At 35.9% G+C, this 26579-nt stretch overlaps 1 protein-coding gene across 1 annotated transcript in view; it reads right to left on the bottom strand.

Moving 5' to 3' along the window:
- Positions 1 to 26579, bottom strand: part of MED13 (mediator complex subunit 13) — a 92935-nt gene that overhangs the window by 7708 nt on the left and 58648 nt on the right. Inside the window, exons 16-28 of the mRNA XM_065911002.1 lie at positions 24919 to 25835; positions 17562 to 17723; positions 13211 to 13434; positions 11442 to 11631; positions 10167 to 10608; positions 8780 to 8999; positions 7936 to 8127; positions 7533 to 7756; positions 5560 to 5702; positions 4915 to 5073; positions 4612 to 4797; positions 2379 to 2527; positions 336 to 509 (exon numbers count right to left, since the gene is read on the bottom strand). Of these exons, the coding sequence (XP_065767074.1) occupies positions 336 to 509; positions 2379 to 2527; positions 4612 to 4797; positions 4915 to 5073; positions 5560 to 5702; positions 7533 to 7756; positions 7936 to 8127; positions 8780 to 8999; positions 10167 to 10608; positions 11442 to 11631; positions 13211 to 13434; positions 17562 to 17723; positions 24919 to 25835 (3382 nt within the window). The remainder of the gene's footprint in view (positions 1 to 335; positions 510 to 2378; positions 2528 to 4611; positions 4798 to 4914; positions 5074 to 5559; positions 5703 to 7532; positions 7757 to 7935; positions 8128 to 8779; positions 9000 to 10166; positions 10609 to 11441; positions 11632 to 13210; positions 13435 to 17561; positions 17724 to 24918; positions 25836 to 26579) is intronic.

Below are 26579 nucleotides of genomic sequence, written 5' to 3' on the forward strand. Positions count from 1 at the left end.
GTTAATATGCCAAGAAAATGAAAAGGTTAGATTAAAGGTATTTTAATATAAGGTTTCTTCTAGCTCTAAACTCTAAATGTGCAGCTAAAACTAATTAAGAGCAAAGGTCTCAGATAGTCCATTTAAAGCTATTTAAAAGTTTAAACAATATAAATTTAAGAATTAGAGTTGCTTCATAATTATTCTCTTTGTTGTTTTATCTAGAGAGTTATATATGGCAATGCATTTAAGACCTCAGACAAAAGCTAAAGACTTCACTTCCATACTTCTTAGGACTTAAGCGGTCAATCAGCATCACTCAGGAACTGACCAGAAAACAAAAAAAAGAGCAATACCTTAAGAAAAAGGGGACACTGATATTGTGCTTGAGGACATGCTGACCAGAACCAGTCAGGTAAGGGACCCGCTTTGGCAGTTGATACAAAGTAACCAAGGGCCAATGGTTGCTGAAGAATATTAGTTACTTCATCATGAGATTCTGTTGAAAGTAGTCGATCAGTACCTTGACCCTTAAAAAGAGAAAATTAAAAATACGTTAGTTCATTTGCTATATAATAGCTATAAATACAGAATGGTTTATTACTATCAGTCTCATTATCTAATTACTTCAATTCAAAAAATACTGAAGGACATTTTATTTTCTTTTATAGATAAGATCTGTTTATTTAATAAAATTCATCAGCAATGGTCCAGTGTCATCTGAATTATTTTCAACAATAATTTCCATTCCAAACTCTACGATAAATATCATTTCAAAATAAAAAGATAGAAAATTTGGGAAAATGTGTTAAAATGCCTGTGGCTTGGTTGCTAAGTTGTGTTCGACTCTCGTGACCCGTGGACTGCAGCCCGCCACACTCCTCCGTTCATGGGCTTCTCAGGGCAAGAATACTGGAGTGGGTTGCCATTTCCTTCTCCATTGAAGGACATTTTAAAAAGTCAATTTGCTATGTATCTTAATTAGTAATAGCATTAAATAAATGAATTTTAAGAGTTTTAAGAAAATATACTATTTTAACAAGTTTGTATTATTAGGTCAAGCCCATGTTCAGTGTGTGACTGTGTCTATAAATCTTTGTAGCTGACTCAAAAGTACAAAACATTCAATGAACTTTCTAACTTATTTCCGAATACCCTCTCAATTAATTCATGATTGTATCCCAATCCAAAAGGTGGACTGAATTTACCTTTGTTCATGTAGCACTATCTATAAAATGCAGTTAAGAGTTATTTGGAAGGCATTATGGCAAGGATAGCCTTTAGACTAGTTAATGCATTCTTTGCTATTTATGTTAAGGAAATAGGTAAAAAGAAAAATGTTATATCAACACAGAAATGTTCACTGCAATTATTACTTACAACAGAAAAAAAATAAAAGATTTAAGTGTCCAATATTTGGGGAATGATATAACAAACCAGACAGTATCACTGACTCAATGGACACAAATCTGAACCAACTCCAGGAGATACTGAAGGACACAGGAGCCCGGCGTGTCGCAGTCCAGGGGGCGGTGAAGAACTGGACACAACTTAGGAACTGAAGAGCAATGGAAACAAACTATGGTAAGGGATTAACGTAATTAAAAAGCTGCTGAGGGAATTCCCTGATGGTCCAGTGGCTAGGACTCAACGCTTTCTCTGCCAAGGATGCAGTTTCAGTCCTGATCTGGGAACTAAGACACCACAAAATTGGTTCTATTAAAGTGGTATGATTATTGGTGCTTTTCCTTATTTGTTTCTTTTTTCCCATCATTTAATTCTTTTCCAGTTAAAAAAGAAAAAGGAAAGGATGCAAAGTAAGGTCAGATGAAGATCCTTCTTTGAACATATGTAAACATATGCATGTTATGATAATCAAATAACCACTATATATAAAATTTCATTCAAATAATGATGTTATTCAAATGAAGCTCAAATAATTTTGAGTTCAAATAGAAGGACAAGACAGAATGTTTCCGTAAGTGGTAAAAATAAAAAGGGGAGGAGTCTGTGCTCTATTTTTATGGGAAAATCAGTTATTTCCTTTATGTTCCTTGTCCACAGCTCTGATGAGTGGCAGCTCTTAGTCATATCCTGTTTTACAGATAATCTAACTCTATTTCTAAGTAGAAGCTGTGGTGAAGTGGCAGGAAAACTTAAAGAACGATTAATGCCAAGTAGTCTAGAAAATACAAAGTCAGAGAAAGCAGAACCTTAGAGACCCTCTTAATAATGTACAACTCAACTTATTGATGTCTCTGTGGTAGAAGTACATGAATGGACTGTTTTAATTTTCTTGCTAATTTTCAAGGGAAAAAAGTGTTCTTTCTCATTGATATAGTCCATTACTAAGATAATGAATGACATTTAGATAAACTGAACTTTTATAACAGGGTTACCTTGCCAGTGTCACCTCCATGGGGGTAATGAGATCCTGGAGAATGAACAGGAGAACCCGTTGGAGATGCAGGAAGAATATTAATGATATCAGGGTCAAGATCATCTCCTGTGTCTAATAAATCAAAGATACCCATTCCATCTGCTCCATCTATGAAGAAGGAAGAAAAAATTAAATACTCCATTTTTCATATCCCACGGACATTTACAAGAAAGGGTTAAAACAATGGATCTTAGCCAAAATAAGTTAATCAACATCTACTGAATGTATACCATGTCCAAGTATTGTGATAAGATACAAATAATCAATTATGCATAAATAAACATGAGACTGCTTTGAATAATGGTCCCTCCCTAAAATGCCCACACCCTAATTACAGAAACCTGTGAATATGTTACGATAAAAAACTTTACAGATGTGATCAAAACAAAGGTCTTGAGATGGGGAAATTATTCTGGATTATCCAGGTGGGTTCAATGTAACCAAAGCGGTCCTAACAAGAGGGTTAAAGAATGCTTAGAGTCACTGAAGATGTGACTGTATTAACTTGTTGGCACTGAAGATGAAAAAAGGGACCATGAGCAAGAGATGTACATGGTCTCTAGAAGCTGTCAAAGACAAGGAAACAAATTCTCCCTTAGAGCCTCTAGAAAGAATCAATCCTGCAGATGCCTTGACTTTGTATTTATAGCCCAGTAAGAATAATTTTGGACTTCTGATTTCCAGAACTGTAGGAAAATAAATGTGTGTTGTGTTAGGCCAATAAGCATGTGGTAATTTGTTACAAATTGCAACAGGAAATTAACACAAATGCTGGGAATGAAAATGTATTTAAAATGAGACTGCTGCTGCTACTGCTGGTAAGTCGCTTCACAAATTCCTTAACTCTTTATTATTAAAATATTCAAGTTACTGCATACACATTAAAAGAGGAGAATAATTATTACCCATACTTTTGACTTTAGAGATGTGTCATTTTCTCAGAGAAACAATGGGATATCACTTATTTTCTCTTGTACTAAAATGCAATCTATGTAAGTACATCTAGAAAAGTTATAAATTACTCTATAATTTTAGTAAATCAAAATAGAAAAGAATATAAAATGACCTGCAAAGTTTACATACAGGTAACTCAACAGTATGTACATAAACTGTACAAATATTTTATGATCAATGTTGCCTTTTAACGTAAGCAAACATCAGGGACTTCCCTGGTGGTCCAGTGACTATGACTCTGAACTCCCAATGCAGGAGTCTGAGTCTGATTCTTATCCAGGAAACTAGAACCCACAAGCCACAACGAAGAGTCCGCATGCCATAAGCAAGACTCAGTGTAGCCAAATTAATTAATCAATTCAAAAAATAAGTAAATATTTATGGGATAATTAACAGCATTAGTTCTGATATCAATAAAGTAGAAGAATCGTATTAGTCTCCTGTAGCAGTTTAACAAATTTCCACAAACTTGTTGAAACAACAAACATTATTTTCTTCTAGTTCTGGAGGTCAGAAGTCTAAAATCAGTTTTACTGGGTTGAAATCAAAATGCTAGTCATTAGGCCAGAAATCTAGGTACAGGCAGGGGTATGCTCTCCCTCAAGGCTCCAGGGGAAAAATCTGTTTCCTTGTCTTTTCTAACATCTATTCCTCTTTTCCTTGGCTCAAGCTCTTTCCTCCATCTTCAAAGTCAGCAGCATAGTCATTTCTCTCTGATTTCCTCTGGTGCCACTACACGGTCCTCTCCTCTTTTGTGCACAGTCAAATTTCTCTCTGTCTCCCTCTTCTATGGATATATAAGATTGCATTTCGGGCCCACCTGCATAAGCCAGAGCAATTTCTCCATCTTAGATCTTTTCTCAGATCTGCAAGAGCATGCATATAATGTTAACAGTCACAGGTTTCAGGAATAAACACAGGACACAGATGTTTTGAGAGGCATTATCCAGTCTATAATCAGTCAGCCAGATTTATTTTATATTTGCAAACCTCTAGAGAACAATTTGACTTCCCTGGTGGCTCAGATGCTAAAGCGTCTGCCTACAATGCGGGAGATCCAGGTTCGATCCCTGGGTCGGGAAGATTCCCTGGAGAAGGAAATGACAATCCACTCCAGTACTCTTGCCTGGAGAATCCCATGGATGGAGGAGCCTGGTGGGCTGCAGTCCACGGGGTTGCAAAGAGTCAGACACCACTGAGAGACTTCACTTTCACTTTTTAGAGAACAATTCACTTACCATTGTTGGGATTGAAAGCTAAGTCTAAATTTTCAGTGGTATAAGTAGCTGAAGCTACTTGCACAGAAGCAGAAGTTGGAAACACAAGTATATGAGTACATGATATATCCTGTGGGGTATTAAGCTGAGACGCCTGCATGTTTAGAGTGGTGCTTCTTCCGAATACAGAACCAGTTGACACAGAATCTGAAAAGAAAATGAAAGGTATTTTTTCTTTTAATTAATGAAGAATCAATTTTACATAACACTTAGAAACTTAAGTACATAAAGAATTAAATCTTATATAAACTAAAGATAACTAACCTGGCATAATAACAAAAGAGCCTTGGGGTTCCATTGCTACCAAGCAAGCACTGAGAATGCTAGGAGAGTCTGCAGCAGATATACCACACATTCTACACATGTCTTTCAGCCTTTTACTTAGAGACTGCAGGTTTCGACGACTCAGCAAACAGCTCCAATCTGTGGGTATCAACAGTAAATAATAATAGTAATACCCAAAATAAAAGCACTGTTAACAACCTAGAGAACAAAAGTTAAAACATAATGGTTTTGAAATTAATGTATTCCTCAAGAGTCATCAAGTCAAAAATCTATTACTGATATGTCTCAACATCTTTTACCCCCTAACTTCAGTATATGCTGGTAAGAGTATCTATTGAACATAGGATGAATTGACTAATAAGCAGAAAGGGGATAAAACTGGGAGATGGGCAAGAATAGTAGTAATAGCACTTATTTAAAATTAGAATAAGTTCTCTTAAAATTTGAGTTAGGCCATTTGGGAGCTAGACATATGTGGTTCCTCTTTAAAGAGCAAGACAGAAAACTAGGTTTTTATTACCTTTTGCATTTTATTCAGTACCTATTCCTAGATATGATCTGAATAGTATATGAATTAACATAAAACAGAAATTTAAGTATTAAATAATAAAAACACAATTTTACCTTTTAATTCTCCATGACCAATCCTTCCTAGACGGCCAATTACAACTCTCCATGGCAATGAACTCATCTGTACAAGTCCTAAGCACCATTCCCAAAGTTTCTGTAGACCAAATCTTCTAGCAGATCCTTTTTTCCGACGAGCTCTGTTGTATGGAATAGAGACAGTCATAAATATTTCTAAAATTCCTATGATGACATTTCAAAAGAGCTCAAATTTGTGAAAAATTGGTTCCTTCATTTTAGTGCTTGACATTTTTTCACAACTCCTAAATAAGAATACATACAAAATTAAAGGTTTGGTATGCTAGTTTACATTTTGTTTAATACATGCTAAAACATATACTTAAAATTAAAAACCATTCACAAATTATCAAAATTCATCAGAAACAGTGCTCTACACCAGAGACTGGCAAGCTTTTTCTTTAAAGGGCCAATATTTTAAGCTTTGCAGGCCATCAAAACTCTTCTACAACAACTCAACTCTGCTGCTGCAGCATGAAACGGGCAATAGTTACACAAATAGGTGTGGCCAGATATGGCCCCCAAACTGGAGTTTGCCAACCCCTGCTTCATACTTAAAATTGAAAAATATCGAACAAATCCCCCCCATACTTCTCAGAACAAACAATGCTATTTTCTGCATGCATGTCCTTTGTTAGGCAAGTACATAAGCACTCTCTGGCTGAGCAATAGTGGCTATCATTTGTTGAGTACTTACTATGTATCAAGCAGCATGCCCAATTAGCTTAAATGTAACACTTCATTTCATCCTAAGAACCCTTATAAGGCAGATAAAATTATCCTCCTGATTTTACAGAAAAGTAAGCTATAGCTCAGTTGGGTAAAGTAATTTTCTCAAGATCACACAGCCAATAAACCAGGATTGGGATTTTAATCCAGATCGCTATGACTCTAGCACTGGCCCTCTTAACCATCACCTCACTTTTACTTTCAGAAAAATGGCAGCACACTATCTCCGTATCGGGAAGGCAGCATTAGTCTCTCTGTTCTCATTCGCCTCTCTGTTCTCATTCGCATCCTTCACAGATCAATGTTTCTATATCTGCTTCTTCAGTGCCACCATAGCCAAATAAGCAAATTTTTTTTTTGGCATATAACCAATTTCTGACCTTAAAACTACAGAATGTTTATAAAAGAAAGAAGAAAATAAAGGAGAGAACCAAAACTGAAAAGTCAAGTTACTTCATGGACTTTTCATGTTCTCTTAGGCAATGTTCACTAGCTTTGAAATATGGTATCAGTGTGTCTGTTAAGTGACAACTCAATACAAGGTTCATCTGTTGTAAACTCTTAGTTACAGCCTTCATGAATAACTAGTCATGATACCTAATTACTATCAAGAAGAATTCTAAAGAGGGACACCATTTTCAGAAGACACTCCAATATTTAAATAGTAAAATTTTTCATTGTTGTTTAGTCACTAAGTCATATCTGACTCTTTTTGTATCCTTCTGGACTGTAGCCTGCCAGGTTCCTCCATTCCAGGGATTTCCCAGGCAACGATACTGGAGTTGGTTGCTATTTCATTTCCCAGGGGATCTTCCTCACCCAGGGATCAAACCCACGTCTCCTGCACTGACAGGTGGGTTCTTTACCACTGAGCCACCAGAGAAGCCCAAAATTTTCAGTGAATAAAGTTAATTTCATTTATTAGGGACTGTATCTTAGATGGTACACGAGAAAAATAAATGTTCTAGAAAGCTTTACTGGATTTTAAATTGCAAATGACCTTCTAGTCCCATGTTTCAAAATCTGTTAGCCTAAAATCATTAACTCAAGGTTTACTATATACAATTTAGGGGCTTTAATCTCTTTTGTCTATTTAATAGATTAATCAAAATTATTAATTCCCTTACATAATACAATATAAATATTCACTATAAATAAAGAAATGAAAAGTACCTATAATCCCAAGACTTAATGTAATGATACATTTAAGAAAATAAAAATACCTGTTTGGAACATCAATGTTAATGATACAAGTTTCTAAAAGTTCTCCATATAGATCTGTGCAAGATGCAAGAATCCATCTTTGATCATGTGATAAACAGTAGCCCACGAAAAGAACATGGTATTTCTGTCCAGCTTCCCCAAAGGTTTCTCCTAGCTCTGTTTGTTTATCCTTCACTGGAGCCAGGATAAAAGGAGGTGTGTAAAGTCGAATACACTCTGGTCTCTGTAGAATAAAACAGTAAGTTACTATGGCACCATACAAGCGCAGAAAAATTTTTTATTGAAAATAAAAACCCATTACAAGATAAGTGGAAAATAAAAACTAAAAAGAAACCTGCACTTAGTTTTGCATAACATCCAAAGTAGTCATTTAATAACTTTGGTTATGGAAAACATACTTACATCAGGACTTTTAAGAGCTGTTTCCATGGCTAAACCTGGACCAAAACCAGTCAATGTCTTCACATTGGTTGATGTTGGAAGTGGTCTCCGACACTGGGTAAAGGCCGAAAAAGCCAGAGATTTTAAATGCTGGGTATAGATTTGTCTATCTTCATGCTTCACAGGTTGCAACAGGTACTGACAGGGAACAATCTAAGAATTAAAGGCAAATATTACAAATGTTAAATTTTTAACAAGAGACAAAAAAAGGATAGTAGGTTTAAAAGTCTAAAAATTTTATTAGAAAATTTAAACAGAACCTAAGTAAAATAAAGAATTGTATTTTCTTATCTAGTATATAGATTATAATACTCAATTATACTAATGAGTTATGTAAAAATCTTTAAACATTTCTACATAGCAGCTATATTGATTAATACTGCCACTGACTGCCATAATCCTATTGTAGTCTATAAAGAAATAATTCAAATTCTCTGCATACAACTTAATGTGATTTTTCTCTACTTTTACTTTATAACCAGTCTTATTTAGAACTCTAGCTTATATCAGTCCATTCTTGATTTTCTTATTTAAGCCAAAGAATTTAAAAATTAGTTTATATAAAAGTAACACAGGAGAAACATTTACCCTGCTTAATGCAATCTTTTTACCCTCCATAATTACTGTGGTATGACTGCAAGTTTATCTTTTATAAACTGTCTAAGATTTCTAATATCATTTAAACTGAAGTCAATAAGACAGACTCTGGGTTTTAGAAAATCAATCTAGATATAGAATAGTAGCTGTGAAATGTCTATCAGGACCAAACTGTTTTAAAAAAGCTTGTAACATTTATCATTCTCACCTGTACAGAAACAGTATTCTTAATATGAGGAGGAAGAGTCTGGACCATTTCCAGAAAACAACGAAGTAACCCCAAAGTCCATACATTAGAAGAATTAGTGCTCTCATCTTTATTTTCATATGTAAAAGGGTCAATTATATAAACAACAATTGCAGGTGGATAAGTGATTGCATGTGAATCACCATCTGTGGGGATGCCCACTTTGTCCCGATCCATTGTGCTAAAATTTGAAGTAGAAATAAGACAGTTAGGGAAAAAGCTGTACTCCACCTTCTTAAAATAGCATCAAAGCAGGTTCTTATCCTCTCCCCATTTGGGGGTGGGGTGCCATCGAGAGCCTCTCTAGAAATGAGGGACATCGTTCCAAACAGAATCATAAATGTTCACAATTTCATGGTGTACAAAGACCCTTGTCATTAAGAGGTTTGCAATTAAAAGAAAGAGAATTCTTAAAACCACAGAGGATAAGAAATGTCAGACAGCGTAGTGCTTATGTGCTAAAACTGAGACAAAAGTTAAGTTAAATCAGCTGCCCAAGATCACAAAGCTGTCTAGAGGCAGAGCTAGACCAAAAAAAAACCAGTTTTCCAGACTTAGTCAGTGGTCTACTACATTTTTAGAAAATACACATTCATTTCATACTTCATTAACTTCACTGGTGATTAAGCTTCATTCTTTGATGGCGGTATGAGTTTTTAAAACTCCAAATCTATAGATATTAAAGATGGAAGGATCTAGCTGGGTAATTAAGAGTTTGTTTTTAATCACATTTATAACTTTGGGGAAAACTGCAAGTGGGAGCTGAAAGACATAATCAGGCTCAGGTTAACTTAACCTATAAATCAAAAGGGAACACCTTCTTCATAAAAGGAACAGAGCTGCCATCATCATTGCTGTTGTTAAGAATAACTAATGTGATTGGAAGCATCTTCTGAGGCACACAATGTACATTATATCCTTCTGCTCCCACTTTACAGATAAGAAAACACTGGCTCAAAAAGGTTAGGTGACTTTCCTGAAGTGATATAGCCAGTAAACAACAGAGCGAAGATTCAAACCCTGGTATAACTCTTATGCCTCTGAACAGGGTCATTCAATAGTGACTCATAGATCACTGCAGTGATCTGCACATAATTGACAATTATGTCACAGAATAGACTCAAACATCACAGGACAACTGGACTAGACAGTTTTCAAGGTCTTCATTCCCACTCTGAGATAATACAATAAAGACTTTATGAAGAGTCTTCATCATAATTTTATAGGCAAAATATTCAACATTAAAAACTAAAATTTCAAGGGTAAGAACAAAGGCTCTTCTATATTCTTATTCAGACAGAAGCGGCATATATTTATATTTTTGCGAAATTAGTATATTTAAAGATACCTTTCAGACACATCAGGATGTGGCTGAGTGGGAACCGAAGAGGACTCCCCAGAAAGGCCAGCCGTCTGCAGAGCTGAGGGAGGCTGCCCTCCTAGCTGGCTGCTCGGAACTGTACTTGCTTGTACAGACACGGATCCCGCAGCACTGCTGCTCACAGTGCCGAAAGCTGGAAAAGGCAGTCTACTGGATGGCACCCCACCGTTCAGGCCGGAGGGCAGCGCAGAGGAGGCCGAAGCTGCGGTTAAGGTTGAGCTAGCTGTGGCAACACCGGGAGTCGCTGTCACAGTGCTGCTCACTGCAGGTGCTGGGGTGGCAGACGCAGTATTAGCACTTCCAGTGCTCGACATCTGAGGTGGTGGGATCAAAGACTGACTCGTAGGGGCAACTAAATTTGGCTGGGAAAGTAGAGAGCTGTCCAATGGCTGGGAAGCAAGATAAGGACCTAAAGATAATAAAAACAAGCAGGATATTTAATTCTTTATTTCACTAATTGGTTATTTACTATGTGAATAATAACTAGTGGACACTTTTTCAGTAATTACCCTCTCCCTAAGTTGCCCGCTAACAGTGTAGCACACACTAGCTTACTATTTCCCCTAGAAAGTGAAAAAAGTGAATTCTGAGTGGAATTGAAAACCACTTTCAACTAAAAACCAACAGATACAAAATTAAAAAAAATGATTTCCATGAAATATCCACCAAAATTTCATTAAACCATTGAAGAGTTCCCTGGTCACAAGCTGACAAGTGACTATACTGGGGGCTAATTAAATATAAAACAGAGGGGTTCAAATGACAGGAATGTCTAATGAGGTTCAATGTTTTAGTTCTGTGTCTCTTTGGATTAAGTCTAAAGTAAGTCCATTGATATTTAATTAAGGGTTTTAAAAACAAGTCTCAATAACTGTCATTTTCTTAATTCCAACAAAGAACTATCTTTTGATATTATAGAGGAAACTACAAGTTGTTTTTATCTCTAAACCATTAACAAATCAAGAATCTTTATGTTAATAAACTTACACAAAAAACACATATCCTCCTACTTGATAGGAGCCCTATTGCAGTGATCAAATTTTTTTCTGTAAAGGATCAGATAGTAAATACTTTTGGCTTTGCAAGTTACTTAGCTCTGATTTTAATAGCACAAAAGGAGGCCCAGACAACCTGTAAATAAATGAATGGCTGTGTTTCATTAAAATATTATTTACAAAAAGTTGGTTGACTGGGTCATACTTTGCTAAAATTGGCCTTATACAACAAATATAAATTCAATACCTAGGTCATATCTGCAGACTTGTGCATAAAGCTTGAGTTTAGAAAATGCTTCACTGTTACCATCAGCTGCCTGAGAAAACCATTCTGCTACCAACTTTTCTGATAGTTTCTTTGATGCAGTAGATCCAACTCTCATGATCCCATCCGTCAATAATCGAGAAATAGGTCTATGCTGACCCAATCGACAAGACTATAAATATACACACAGAAATCAGAATTAGTGAATTTGCTATATTTTTTTAGTACGTATCATAAACTAAAGCATTGAAGCTATTTAAAAAATAAGCTTTATCATTTATAATTAACATTTGGAACAAAAATATCAAAGGAGAAAAAGTGCCATAGGTCTTTATGCTTTTTACATTAGAAATCCATTAAATTTCTATCCAAGTTATCTCCAATGAAATAAAACACCCAGATAATAATAATAGCACTAAAACCACGTACTTTGAATAACAAAAATTTGCAGCCATTTTAAGTTGTATAACTATTTCAAATCATGTATATAACTACAAATATCCAGCTCTCCCTCAAATTCTGTTGGCCACTATGGTTTGTTATAGTAAGTCCAATTTCAAATAGGTTTGCAACACTGGGTTATGAAAATTTATGACAAAGAATTTCTTTACTGTAAGAATTTCAAAGGCTTTAATAATCTAACATGTATAATGAACCTCTAAAAGGTAAACAGAAACACAATGTCTCCCCAAACCTATCTAACTATGGAATTTTTTTCTCAGAAGATTTTGCAGGACTAGCATTCTAAATAACACACTTTGGAAATACTTACTTTTACAAGACACATTACAGATACCTTGCAATTATTAAGTAGAACATTAATGAGGAACGAAACTGGCACAAAATAATGATTCAGGTTGTAAAAGAAATTTTAAAGACTAGACTTCCAAGTATTTGTAGGAAAAGGAAAATACCATCGGTCCTTCATATCCTTAGGTTCCGCAATCACAGATTCAATCAACCATGGATCAAAAATATTTAAAAAAAAAAAATCAAAAAAGTTCCAAAAAGCAAAACTTGAATTCCCACATCTGCAACTACTTACATAGCATTAGATACTGTAAGTAATCTAGAGAAGATTTAAAGTATAAGTGAGGATGTGTGTAGATTATATGCAAATACTATGACATTTAATATAAGAGATTGGGCATCCATAGATTTTGGTATCTGCAAGGGATCCTAGAATCAATACCCTCAGGATACTCAGGAATGACTACAAAATGAAGACTTTATGTTCCAGAGTACTTAAAATTTATAATCATTGCTCTCAATGATCGATACAACATAAGAATTATAACTTAAAAGACCAGCCAAGAATTTCAGAAAGAAAATGATTCTTAGAGAGGCCTATCATAGATGTATTTTACAATGAGCAAAGTAAGAACCTGAGGTCCTGGAGAATTAAGACAATAATTCTTTTTTTTTAAGACTAGAATTTTTTAAAACGTAATTTTTTTCCTAGCCATTTAACAACATTACCCTTTCCTTCAGAAAAAGATTATCTTAAATGTGATGTATATGCACCCAATGTTTTCCCCTCAGTATAGCAACTTCCACTGTGAGTCATGGCACACACATCTAACAAAGGATCTGGGTCAAAACTGTAAAGAATGTAACCTGCTGGTACAAGAACTAAACATCTAGCCTGACATCATTATTCTTCTTTATCAATCAACTGAAATATTCAGTATATTTTATATATAAACATACAAATCATAAGGTGTTTTAAAACGACCTTTTAAAGCACCTACCTCATATATTGCAGTAAGATCTCTAAAAAAGCTTTTGGCTCCATTTAACAAGGCTTCATTTTCTGGACAGAGTACAACATAGGCTATATCTCTTTGAGATCCATAGGGTTCCAGCATAAGTCTCTCCCAGTAAGGGAGAGCAAATGGAGAAAGCACCAGAAAATCAAAATCATAACCCAACAAAAACGTGGGGATTGGCAGTGGTTCTGGGGATTCATCAGTTCCTAAATAAGAAAAGATGTATTTTAAGAAAAGATCTAAAAGACGAACATTTAAATGTCAAGAGTTAGTGAAGTTATTATTAGCAGTAAAAATATTTAGTTAAAGACAAAAATGCCTAAAAGTCAGTGACTGAGACTTTTACAGTTGGAAATTTACTAAACAATCTGTATGAAACATGTGACTTATACCTTCACTTAAATGAAAAAAATTAATTTGGGTGAAAAACTTATCAGTACAAAAGAAAATATGGGAGGCAGAGTTTTTTAAAATATTAGTTTCAGGTGTATAATATAGTGATTTGACATTTTTATATGTTATAAAATCATCACCAAAATAAGATCTGTTATTATTCGTCATCACAGAAAGTTGTTATAATTTTACTGACTGAATTCCCCATGTGTACATTACATCCCCATGATTTATTTATTTTATAGTTGGAAGTTTGTACCTGTTAATCCCTTTCAACCAATATCATCATCATTTTATTTTGAATAAATTTAGACTAGAGAAAATCTTTGCAGGCATAATGTAAAACCTGTACATTTATAAACCGATCAATCTGGACTTCTCTGGTGGTCCAGTAGTCAAGAATCCACCTGCCAGTGCGGGGGACATCAATCCCTGGTCTGAGAATATTGCACATGCCAGGGGGCAACAAGCCCACGTGTTACAACTACTGAAGCCCACGCACCTAGAGCCCATGCTCTGTAACAAGAGAAACCACAGCAATGGGAAGCCTGCACACCACACCTAGAGAGTAATCCCACTCACTGCAACTAAAGTCCACACGCAGCAATGAAGAAACAGCAAGGGCAAAAATTAATAATAAACATAAAATTTAAAACTAAAAAATAAATAATAAAAATGATTAATCTGACAATATAAATTTTAAATTGTGGCATGAAAAAACACTACTAACAAAGTCAAACAATTAAAAACAAAATGGAAGAAAAGATTTGCAACACATATAACAAAAGGTTAATTCCCTTCCCATAGAAAGGGAACCTATAAATCCATCAGAAAATGATCAACATCATAACAGAAAAATGGGCAAAGGATATGAACAAAGTTCACAAAATCCAGAAATATCAAAGTTCACAAAACCCAGAAATACCTCTTACACATAAAAAGATGCTCAATCTCATTAAGAGCAAGGAATTTAAAATAATTAATAGCAAGTGCTACATGCCAGATAATGTTTAAAGATCTTTACATATACTAAGTAACTTAACCCCATGAAAACCATGAGGCAGATACTAATATTAACTTGATTTTAGAGGTGAGAAAGCAGGAATTGAAGAGTTAATAACTTGTCCAGTGTCACACAAGAAGTGGCACAGATGGGATTAGAATTCAGGAAATCTACCCTTACAGTCTGTACCATTCTACCATTCAAACTATAAAGAAACACACCGTTTTCTCCGATCTACTCAGCACCTTACTGGCAAAGGTTTGGGGAAACAGGTATTTTATTGGTGGGAGCTTAGACTGGTATGGCAAGGAGCAATTTGGCAATATTTTTTTAAAAGAAATACACACATGCTTTAAGCCAGGGATTGTGTACATTATAGAAAAATAGTTGTAATGATAATGATGTAATCAATATATATCCATAAACAGTAGGCTGGTAAAAATTACATCATGTGTAAAGAATAATGCAATATATGCAGCCCTTAAAAAAAAAAAAAGACAGCTCCTTATGTTACTGATCAGTAAGGTGCAGAACTCTGTGTCTACCATTTTGACTTTTAAAAACAATGTAAAAATACTAAAACAACAAATGCTGGAGAGAGTATGGAGAAAAGGGAACCCTGCTACACTGTATGTGGGAATGCAAATTGGTATAACCATTATGGAGAACAATATGAAAGGTCCTCAAAAAACTTAGAAATACCATATGATCCAGCAATCCCACTCCTGAGCATGTATCTGGAGAAAATCATAATCCCAAAGGATACATGCACCCCAGTGTTCATTGCAGCACTATTTACAACAGCCGAGGCATGGAAGCAATCTAAATGTCCACTGAAAAAGAAATGGACAAAGAAGACATGGTACAAATACTGTTGTTTAGCTGCTAAGTCGTGTCTGACTCTTTGCAACCCTATGGACTGTAGCCCACCAGGCTCCTCTGTCCATGAGATTCTCAGGCAAGAATACTGGCGTTAAAAAGAAAAAAAAAAAGAATAGGCGAGTGGATTGCCATTTCCTTCTCCAGAGGATCTTCCTGACCAGGGGTCGAACCTGGGTCTCCTGTGTGGCAGGCAGATTCTCTACCACTGACCTACCTGGGAAGCTCAGTACATATATATCCAATGGAATGTGTGTGTGCTGTGTGCTAAGTCGCTTCAGTCATGTCTGACTCTGTGCAACCCTATGGACCGTAGCCCGCCAGGCTCTTCTGTCCACAGGATTCTCCAGGTAAGAATACTGGAGTAGGTTGCCATGCCCTTCTCCAGGGGACCTTTCCAACCCAGGGATTGAAACCAGATCTCTTATGTCTCCTGCACTGGCAAGTGGGTTCTTTACCTCTAACGCCACCTGGGAAGCCCTACAATGGAATATTACTCAGCAATAAAAAAGAATGAAAGAATCCCATTTGCAGCAACATGCATGGACCTAGAAATTATTATACTAAATAAGTCAGACAGAGAAAGACAAATATATGATATTACTCAGCTGTGGCATACTTAAAAAAAGATACAAATCAACTTATTTGCAAAAACAGAAACATACTTACATATATTGAAAACAAACTTACTATTACTAAAGGGGAAATGGAGGGGGGAGGGATAAATCGGAAGCTTGTGATATACACACTACTACACATAATCAACAAGGACCTACTATATAACCCTACTCAAGATTCTGTGATGATCTATATGAGAAAAGAATCTAAAAAAGAATAAATATATGTTTAACTGAATCATTTTGTTGCACACCTGAAACTAACACATTGTAAACCAACTATATGCCAATAAAATTATTTTTAAAAAAACAGAAAAAAATAAAAAGAAACTAAAAAAATAATAATAATAAAAATAATAAAAAGAAACTAAAAGTACTATCATTAAACTGCAACTTTCACTGAGTATCAAGGTTTTTTTTTTTTTTAATAATTGCGTCTTTGTTGTTGCACACAGGCTTTCTCTAATTGCAGCGAGCGGGGGTCACTCTCTAGTTGTAGTGCATAGGATTCTCACTGCAATGGTTTCTCTTGTTGCAGAGCACGGACTCTAGGCACCTGGACTTCAACAGTTGCAGGTCACAGGCTCTAGAGTGCTAGCTTATGTGCTTAGTTGCTCTGCGGCTTGTGGGATCTTCAAGGACCAGGGATAGAACCTGTGTCCTCTGCATTGGCAGGCAGATTCTTAACCACTGAGTCACCAGGGAAGCCCTGAATATCTTTTTTTTTAAATGAAATTTAAATTATTTACCCATTAATAAAAGGAGGAAAAGGAAAATATGAGCAAATCTACTACTTCTGTACATGATGCATTCTAAAACCATGCAAAAAAGTCAAGGATTTCAATGCTAAAAACTGTTATTCCAAATATATTTTAAAGTTCCAATTACATCTCATCTTTCACAGACAGTTTTTTCCCCTCTAGAGACAATGTTCAACAGGTAATTTAAGTATTTTGAGTGTTCCTTCCATTACAGTTGATCACAAATCTACTGCGTACTATGTGGGAGTTACTCTTGTCATAACTGGCAAATTTCATGTTTTGTTTCCTAAAGGAAGACCTTTGGGCCTCTTATCACTAGTATTATCCTTTTCTTTTTATCTCATTTTTCATTCAATTTTGTATGTAAAATGGTAACTTACAAGAAAAGTAGTATATCAATCCTTTTAAAAAATTTGGCATTATGATTCTTTCTTAGCATAGAATCTTACTGGTCAGTGTAACATGTAAGAGCAAGCTGTTCTTTCTAAAGTGAGGTTGGAAAATTCAGCAAACTGAATGCTGAAAATGTTTCAAGTGAGGAAGGCTGAGATTGACCACAATGGCCTTAAGTCAAGCATAAGCCACAGAAATAAGGAAGATAAACGTGCTTATTAAAGTTGAGTAAAGATACTGAGAACTGATATGAAATAAGTCAATACGTATGACTGTAAATCACTTACCATAAGAGCCTCGGCCAGCCATTTTATGAAACTGTTGCCAAGTGAGAGGACCTTGAACCCCCCAAGGCCTTACTGTTCTTTTCTTCTGAATAGCATCCTGAAGAACTGGCTGAAGCGATAGGAGCATTCGAAGTATATCCTGTGAGCACTGTACACTCACATCTACAACCATTAAAAAAAGAATTGCTATTGTCAACACACAAACAATTTTAAGATAACAAAGAAATCCATCTAGGAAAGTAAGTTCAGCTCTACATCACCAAGATTAAGCATCTGCTTGTGGTTTTTTTTTTTTCCATTTATTTTTAGTTGGAGGTTAATTACTTTACAATATTATAGTGGTTTTTGCCATACACTGACATGAATCAGCCATGGATTTACATGTGTTCCCCATCCTGAACCCCCCTCCCACCTCCCTCCCCATCCCATCCCTCTAGGTCATCCCAGTGCACCAGCCCTGAGCACTTCTCTCATGCATCCAACATGGGCTGGCGATCTGTTTCACACTTGATAATATACATGTTTCAACGCTATTCTCTCAGATCATCCCACCCTCGCCTTCTCCCAGAGTCCAAAAGTCTGTTCTATACATCTGTGTCTCTTTTTCTGTCCTGCATATAGGGTTATCGTTACCATCTTTTTAAATTCCATATATATAAGCATCTGCTTGTATACAGAACTATATTAAGTTCTATCTAAAATGATCTGTGTGTGCATGCTAAGTCACTTCAGTTGTGTCTGACTCTTTGCAACCCTAAAGACTGTAGCCTGCCAGGATCCTATCCATGGGATTCTCCAGGGGAGAATACTGGAGTGGGTTGCTGTGCCCTCCTCCAGTGGATCTTCCTGAACCAGGGATTGAACCCATGTCTCTTATGTCTCCTGTATTCACAGGCAGGTTCTTTATCACTAGAATCACCTATAGAGATGATTTTTCTAGGTATTTAAAACCAAGAAGAAACATAACTAAAAACTTATCGTAACTTTATAAAGTCATTCATTAGCTCATTAACCGATTTATAAATCAAATCAATTTCTTCCTTTTTGCATTTATTTTGATTGTCTTTGGTGCTCATAGGTACCTTAGTATAAAGAACACTACCTCATACAGAAATGGGTTATTAATTATCCACTTTATATACCTCTACTTTGGTAAAAAGATCAGATAAATAACACTGGTTACAATGATTAAAGTTTAATTTGTGAAAAATAGTAAACTGTAACAATTCTAAAGTATACAATTTGCACAGTAACAGATAAACTTGTTCACACTGCTAGATAGTGTCATAATGCCCACACATACTTTATAAACCTAGACTTAAATACCCACACATATTTTTATAAACCTAGACTTAACAGATTTACAGATTATCAAATTATTATGATCCACATTTCTGACCAACTATCAGAATGGATATGAAAGGTGATGCTCTTAAACATCAAATGACTTTTTAAAAAACCATGAAATCTTCCTAATATAATTAATCTGTCCCTTGAGCATGGTTCAGTTGTATCATTACATCTTCTCTGAACACTCTGTTACATTAAATCATTCAACTTTAATTCATTATTATTATTGCCTAATTTATAATTTCTTGCTTTAATTCCCTATATCTATAAATAGTGTACAGAATCAGAAATAATTTAATTTCAGATATACTGTTGAACAATTATTATACTTAATAAACTAGTATATACATAACAAAAATACTATTTAAAATGATAAGAGCTATTTAAAGTGGACTGATAATACACTAGTAAATAAAAATAGGTTTTAAAACTGGAAGATATTTTACACAAATAGAACTGTGTATTGATATGTGTTTACATCAAATCTAGAAAAAGCTGTCACTGGCTAAGGTTGTTTATCATAATCAAATGGGGAACTTTTATAAAACACATATTCAGAGCTTACCCTGAGAAATTGTGATCTGAGTAAAGTTCAGGAATTTACAGTTTGATATTAATTCAGAGAGATTCTCATTCACAATCTTTCATTATAAAAAACATATAACAAAGACCTACTATGGTTCAGGAATTATGCTAGCTGCTGGGAATACTGTGAAATACATTCTTATTCACGTCTTCAGGGATCTTATCATCTTGTGGGGAGGAATGCATGAAAAAGAATATAACTGCATATTATGACAAGAGCAAGGTCTCAAAGCTGAAATCTGGTTGGAAAGCAATGGTTTTAGAATATATTAATTTTTAAGAGTGATCATGAGGACTAGATATTCTGTTGAGTAGAAGAGAAATAAGCATCCAGAAATAAAACTTCGTATTTATAGTCAATTGATTTTTGACAAACGTGCCAACACAATTTAATGTGAAAAGATAATCTTTTCAACAAACGGTTCTAGGGCAATTGGATATTCATGTGCAAAAGAATAAAACTGAAACTCTTCTTTACATGATATACCAAAGTTAATTCAGAATGGATCATAGATGTAAATATGTGATAAAACAGTAAAACTCATAGAAAAAAAACAGAAGTAAATTTTCATGACTTAGGATTAAAGTCTTTTTAGATATGGCACCAAAAGTACAAACCAAAAGTACAAACCAAAAAGTACAAAAGAAAGTAATACACTGAACTTCATCAAAATTAAAAACTCTTCTGCTTCAAATGACACCATCAAGAAAGAGAAAAGACAAACCAGAGAAAAGAAGAAAATATGTGCAGATATTAAGAAACTTATATCTAAAAGATATAAAGAACACTCACAACTCAATAATGAAAAGACCAAAAAACCTAACTTAAAAATGGGCAAAGGATCTGAAAAGAAGACATTTCTCCAAAGAAAAAATACAAACAGGCAATAAACACATGAAAAGACACTCAGCATCATTAGTCATTAGGGAAATGCAAATCAAAACGATAATGAGATAATACTTCACAATCCAGTATGATGATGATGATGGTAATAATTACAAACACATGATGACAAATGTTAATGAGAATGTAGAAAAAGTGGAACCCTCACACACTGCAATGGGAATGTAAAATGGAGCAGCTGCTTTAGAGAAGAGTCTGGCAATTTCTCAGAAAGTAAAACAGAGTTATCAAGTTCACTCAAGACTAAAAAAAATATATGTTTGCACAAAAACTTGTACACAAATGTTCAGTGTATCATTATTCATATCAGCCAAAGAGGGGAAACAATCCAAATGCCCATCAACAGATGAATGAGTAAATAAAATGTGGTATATGCATAAATAGAATCTTATTTGGCAATAAAAATCAATTAAGTACTAACCCATACTAAAACCTGGATGAACCCTGAAAAACTACACTAAGAAAAAGAAGTCAATCACAAAAGACCATATAGCGTATAATATTATTTACATGGAGTATATAAAAGAGGCAAATCTATAAAGACAGAAAGTAGACTGGTAGTTGCCCAGTGCGAGGAGGGGGTGGTTGGAGGAAAACAGGAGTGATCACTAATAAATACAGATTTTGGGGATGATGAAAATGTCCTAAAATTGATTGTGGTGATGGCTACACAAGTCTGTGCTAACTAAAAACCATTCAGTTGTTCACGACAAAAGGATGAATTGTATGATATGCCAAAGTTGCTTAGAGATGAGTGATCATGCAGTGGTGTAATGATGGGGCTGGGGCAATTTTTATGTCTATTCATCTATATCAGATTCTTAACTTTCTTTTCAGAAAGTATGTATTTTTTATAATTAGAACAAAGCTTTTCCTATTTTGAGAAAAATAAACATTACCGTTAAATTACGAACTCTTAATTCTAACAAATATTTCAACACCTTGGACTTCTGGCCATCTACTACATGCCATCTACTACCAGGTACTATTTTAGGTATTTGGACATAACAAACAAAACAGACAAAAATCCTTTCTTGTACACAGAACTTGCACAGAGTGAACTTAATGGGGTGAGAGATAATAATTAATACATTACGCAATATGCTTAAGAAGGTAATAAGCAAACACTAGGGGGAGAAACGCTAGGAGGAGGAGGCCACCTCATGCGAAGAGCTGACTCACTGGAAAAGCCCCTGATGCTGGGAGGGATTAGAGGCGGGAGGAGAAGGGGGCGACAGAGGGTGAGATGGCTGGATGACATCGCCGACTCCATGGACATGGGTTTGAGTAAGCTCCGGGAGTTGGTGGTGGACAGGGAGGCCTGGCGTGCTGCGATTCATGGGGTTGCAGAGTCGGACATGACTGAGCGACTGAACTGAACTGAACTGAGGGGGAGAAAACAAAAGGAGCAGGATGGTGGAGATAAAGAGTGGTTTGCCATTTTACACTAAGATGACTTCTGACAAAAGTAGAGAGAGGAGTGTTTTCATGTAAATACCTGGAAGAACAGGTATTCTGTCCAAAGCAGAGGAAACAATCGGAGCAAAGGTACTAATGTATTAAATAGGAGCTTGCTACTATTTAATGAAGCTGTTATAATTTAATGGAAAAGTACTCCAAGATTGCAAATTTAGGCTTTACAGCATGTCTTTGTATTGCTACTTTAAACTGAAATATAAAGATATTTCTTGTTTTGAATTATTTTCTCAATGTAAGTCCTTAGGATAAAACACATCTTCATGGCTGCAGAGTTATCAGTCTTTGTTGTGATAAACACAGTGCTCCCTAGGTAAACCACCCAGTATTCCCATTGTTGCTGTTGTTCTGCTGCTCAGTCTGTCTGACTCTGTAGCCGCACGGACTGCAGCACACCAGGCTTCCCTGTCCTTCACCATCTCCCAGTGTTTGCTCAAACTCATGTCCATTGAGTAAATGATGTCATCCAGCCATCTCATCCTCTGTCATCCCCTTCTCCTCCTGCCCTCAATCTTTCTCAGCATCAGGGTCTTCTCTAGTCAGTCAGCTCTTTGCAACAGGTGGCCAAAGTACTGGAGCTTCAGCTTCAGCATCAGTCCTTCCAATGAATACTTAGGGTTAATTTCCTTCAGGACCGACTGATCAGATCTCCTTGCTGTTCAAGGGGCTCTCAACAGTTTTCTCCAGCACCACAATTCAAAAACATCAGTTCTTTGGCACTCAGCCTTCTTTACTGTTAAACTTTCACATCCATACATGACTAGTGGAAAAAACCGTAGCTTTGACTATATGGACTTTTGTCAGCAAACTGGTATTCTGCTTTTTACTATGCTGTCTAGGTTGGTCATAGCTTGTCTTCCAAGGACCAAGCGTCTTTTAATTCCATGGCTGCAGTCATCATCTGCAGTGATTTTGGAGCCCAAGAAAATAGTCTGTCACTGTTTCCCCATCTATTTGCCATGAAGTGATGGGACCAAATGCCATAATCTTTGTTTTTTGAATGCTGAGTTTTAAACCAGCAAAGTCCTCTATCACCTCCATCAAGAGGCTCTTTAGTTCCTCTTCACTTTCTGCCATAGGGTGATGTCATCTGTGTATCTGAGGTTGTTGATATTTCTCCCAGCAATCTTGATTTCAGCTTGCATTTCATCCAGACTGGGATTTTGCATGATGTACTCTGCATATATTTCTGTTTCTGCTTTATTGACTATGCCAAAGCCTTTGACTGTGTGGATCACAATAAACTGTGGAAAATTCTAAAAGAGATGGGAATACCAGACCACCTGACCTGCCTCTTGAGAAACCTGTATGCAGGTCAGGAAGCAACAGTTAGAACTGGACATGGAACAACAGAGTGGTGCCAAATAGGAAAAGGAGTACGTCAAGTCTGTATATTGTCACCCTGCTTATTTAACTTATATGCAGAGTACATCATGAGAAACACTGGGCTGGAGGAAGCAGAGGGTGCAATCAAGATTGCCAGGAGAAATATCAATAACCTCAGATATGCAGATGACACCACCCTTATGGCAGAAAGTGAAGAGGAACTAAAGAGCCTCTTGATGAAGGTGAAAGAGGAGAGTGAAAAAGTTGACTTAAAGCTCAATATTCAGAAAACTAAGATCATGACATCTGGTCCCATCACTTCATGGCAAATACATGGGGAAACAGTGGCTGACTTTATTTTTCTGGGCTCCAAAATCACTGCAGATGATGACTGCAGCCGTGAAATTAAAAGACGCTTACTCCTTGGAAGGAAAGTTATGACCAACCTAGACAGCACATTGAAAAGCAAAGCACATTGAAAAGCAAAGACATTGCTTTTCCATTCAGCTCCACAGTTTAAAACACTGATAGGTGCCATGTAGGTGTCATGTGCTCAGTCATGTCCAACTCTTTGCGATCCCATGGAGGAGAGGTTGTGACCCCCTAACAGGCTCCTCTGTCCATGAAATTTTCCAGGCATGAATACTAGAGTGGCTTGCAATTTCCTCCTCCAAGGGATCTTCCCAATCCAGGGATTGAACCCACGTCTCTTATGACTCCTGCATTGCAGGTGGATTCTTTACCCACTGAGCTATCACTGGGAAGCCTCAAAACACTGATAACACACACACACATTTTTTAATCTCTATCCCCAACCACTCTTCTCAATTTAAAACTTGTATTTCCAAATATGCACCTGGATAAGTAAGGATCATCTTACTTCTTTGCTCAAAACTGTCCTAGCCATCTCGGAATAAACTATAAAGGCCACAGTTAAACATGGTGCATCAGATTCCACATGACATTGGTGCTCAGCCGTCTCTTAGACTTCCAACTGCTACCAGTCCCCCCATCGCCCAACTCATTCCAACACTGCCTCTTTACTGTTTCTCAAACATTAAGCACATTACTCACGGTCTCTGCACTCTCTGAAAACACTTCTTTCGTTTAGCCACAGAGCTTACATTCCCCGTCTCTATGTAGGTCTTTGCTCAAATGCTGTCCCTCAGTAATATCTTCTCTAAACATACCTCTAAAGTAACACATTTCTGTCCTGTCTTTTTCCACTCCTTTCCTTGCTTTTCCCTCAAAGCAGTTGTCACCATCTGATACCATATAATTACTTTCATTTAAATTTGTTATTTTGAGTCTTACAGACTCAGAAAGGGCAGGAAATACGTTTGCTTTAATACTGTAGTTTATAAAAGAACAGTCCCTGGCACATACTAGTTGCTCAATAAATATTTAATGAGTGAAAGAATCCTGAACAAAGCAGACAACCAGCAATTTTCTGCTAATTAACATGTGCAAAGTACCTTTTATACTCCTACACAAGTACATAATTACAGACTTATAATAACCATACTTTTGTTGCTGAAATTAAACTAAACTACTCGGAAGTTCTTCCTTTAAAAGTGTCATTCTTGAAGGAGTTTTAAGTGCACATTTAAGTGTCTCTATCAGCTAAATGGGAAACTGTCTTTATTACCTTTACTTAAGAAGAAAAACTCATACAACTAAAACAAAATGGAAAAATTACTTCATTAGCATACTTACCATTTCTTTTGGACCAGGGGTGTAAGCATGAACTTTTCACAAGTGCTTCATCAACTTTGCCTCCTGACATGTTATCCATGAACTGACGCCCATGTTCCAATGCAAGGTAGCAGTCATTGCAACAGTCCCGCTCTTCAACACGTACCCAATTGTTAGTTACACCAATTTTGGGAAAGGGATCTTGGTCTGCAGCTCCAAAAGGTGAAAATAAATTAGTGCACTGATCTTGTAGCAATAGTATCAATTCATCAGGCAATTTTTCGGATTCCTTTAGTCCTCCATTAACATGTTCAGCAGAAGTAGCCCTGAGAGCTTCAAAACGTTTTTCTGCTTCTTTGCCACATTCTGTGTTGCGTCCTATGATATCTAGTTCATCTTCTAGAAATAATCCTGAATTGTTTCCGAATTTCCTGTTCATGACAGCACTGAAGCCACAAGTACACCTATACTGTGCTTCCTGTGTTGGATCTGGAATGTAAACTCCAACATCGGCACCCTTGATATTCATGTTGCAAACACAGATACAGCAACTATCAAAGTTACAGTCTTTAAACAAATTCATAACTGATTCTGAAAGAATGAGGTTTACATAAAGACTGTGTGCTTCAGGGATGGAAGGAACAGTTGCAGGTTCAACAGAATTAAGGGGTCTGCAGGTGGATGGGGTGGAGGCTGGTGAATATAAGTCTGAATTTTCATATTTGACTGAACCTTGAGCACTAGCTGGTCCACCAGCTCCACGAGGAGTCCTTGGAGTCCTTGGGGTCCTTGGAGTTGGAAACCTAGGGGTAGACGGAGAAGGAAGAATTCCTGCTCCACTGTTACTAGGAGGTGCACTGCTAGGAGGCATCCCAAAGGAAGTATGAGTTTGAGGTGTATAAGCAGGGCCATATTCTTGATCCATAGTACTTCCATCACTAGCGTCATCAGGGGAAAAGAAAATAAAAAAACATACATAAAGGAACATATTAGTAAGGTGAAATACAACTAAAGATTTCCCAAATATTTCTAAGTAACACTGAAAATTATGAAAACACAATTGGTCCAAAAATTTAAGTACAATTAAAATATATGTTTGGTTAATATATCCACTCCAGGTGATTGTTGTGTGGTAAAATCCAACTAATTAGTTCTATTATAAATAAATAAAATTTGTATACACTGTTCCACATCTATATACCCATGACTACTATCTCTATAGCTCTTATACTAGGAATACTCACACTTCATTGATTCTAAGATGCCACTAACTGTTTGAAAAAAAACACCTGATTTTAGAGATGTTTATGGGTAGAAAAGGACAGTGGCAATTTTAAGATGCTACCAATTATAAGACACCCCAATTTCAGAGATATTTTAAATATAAAAAGTGTGGGAAAAAAAGTGTGTGAAATATGGCAAATATAAAAATAAGTGTGATTAGAATTTTAGACCAAAACAAAAGATGCTTCCAAATGTAATGTTTTCTGGTCTTTAGTGTTCTAATACTTTACTTTAACCATAACAAACACCATTATAAACTATTAATCAGAAAATAATTTTAAAAAATTATCAAAAACCAGTATCTTTTCCCAGATACCTACATACTAGGTGTTAATTATGAAAAAAAAATTAAAGCTACACAAGTATTCATATACTATACCAATAATATAAATTTAAAT

This window comes from Muntiacus reevesi, chromosome 18, assembly GCF_963930625.1.
Source record: "Muntiacus reevesi chromosome 18, mMunRee1.1, whole genome shotgun sequence".
NCBI classification, from domain to species: domain Eukaryota; kingdom Metazoa; phylum Chordata; class Mammalia; order Artiodactyla; family Cervidae; genus Muntiacus; species Muntiacus reevesi.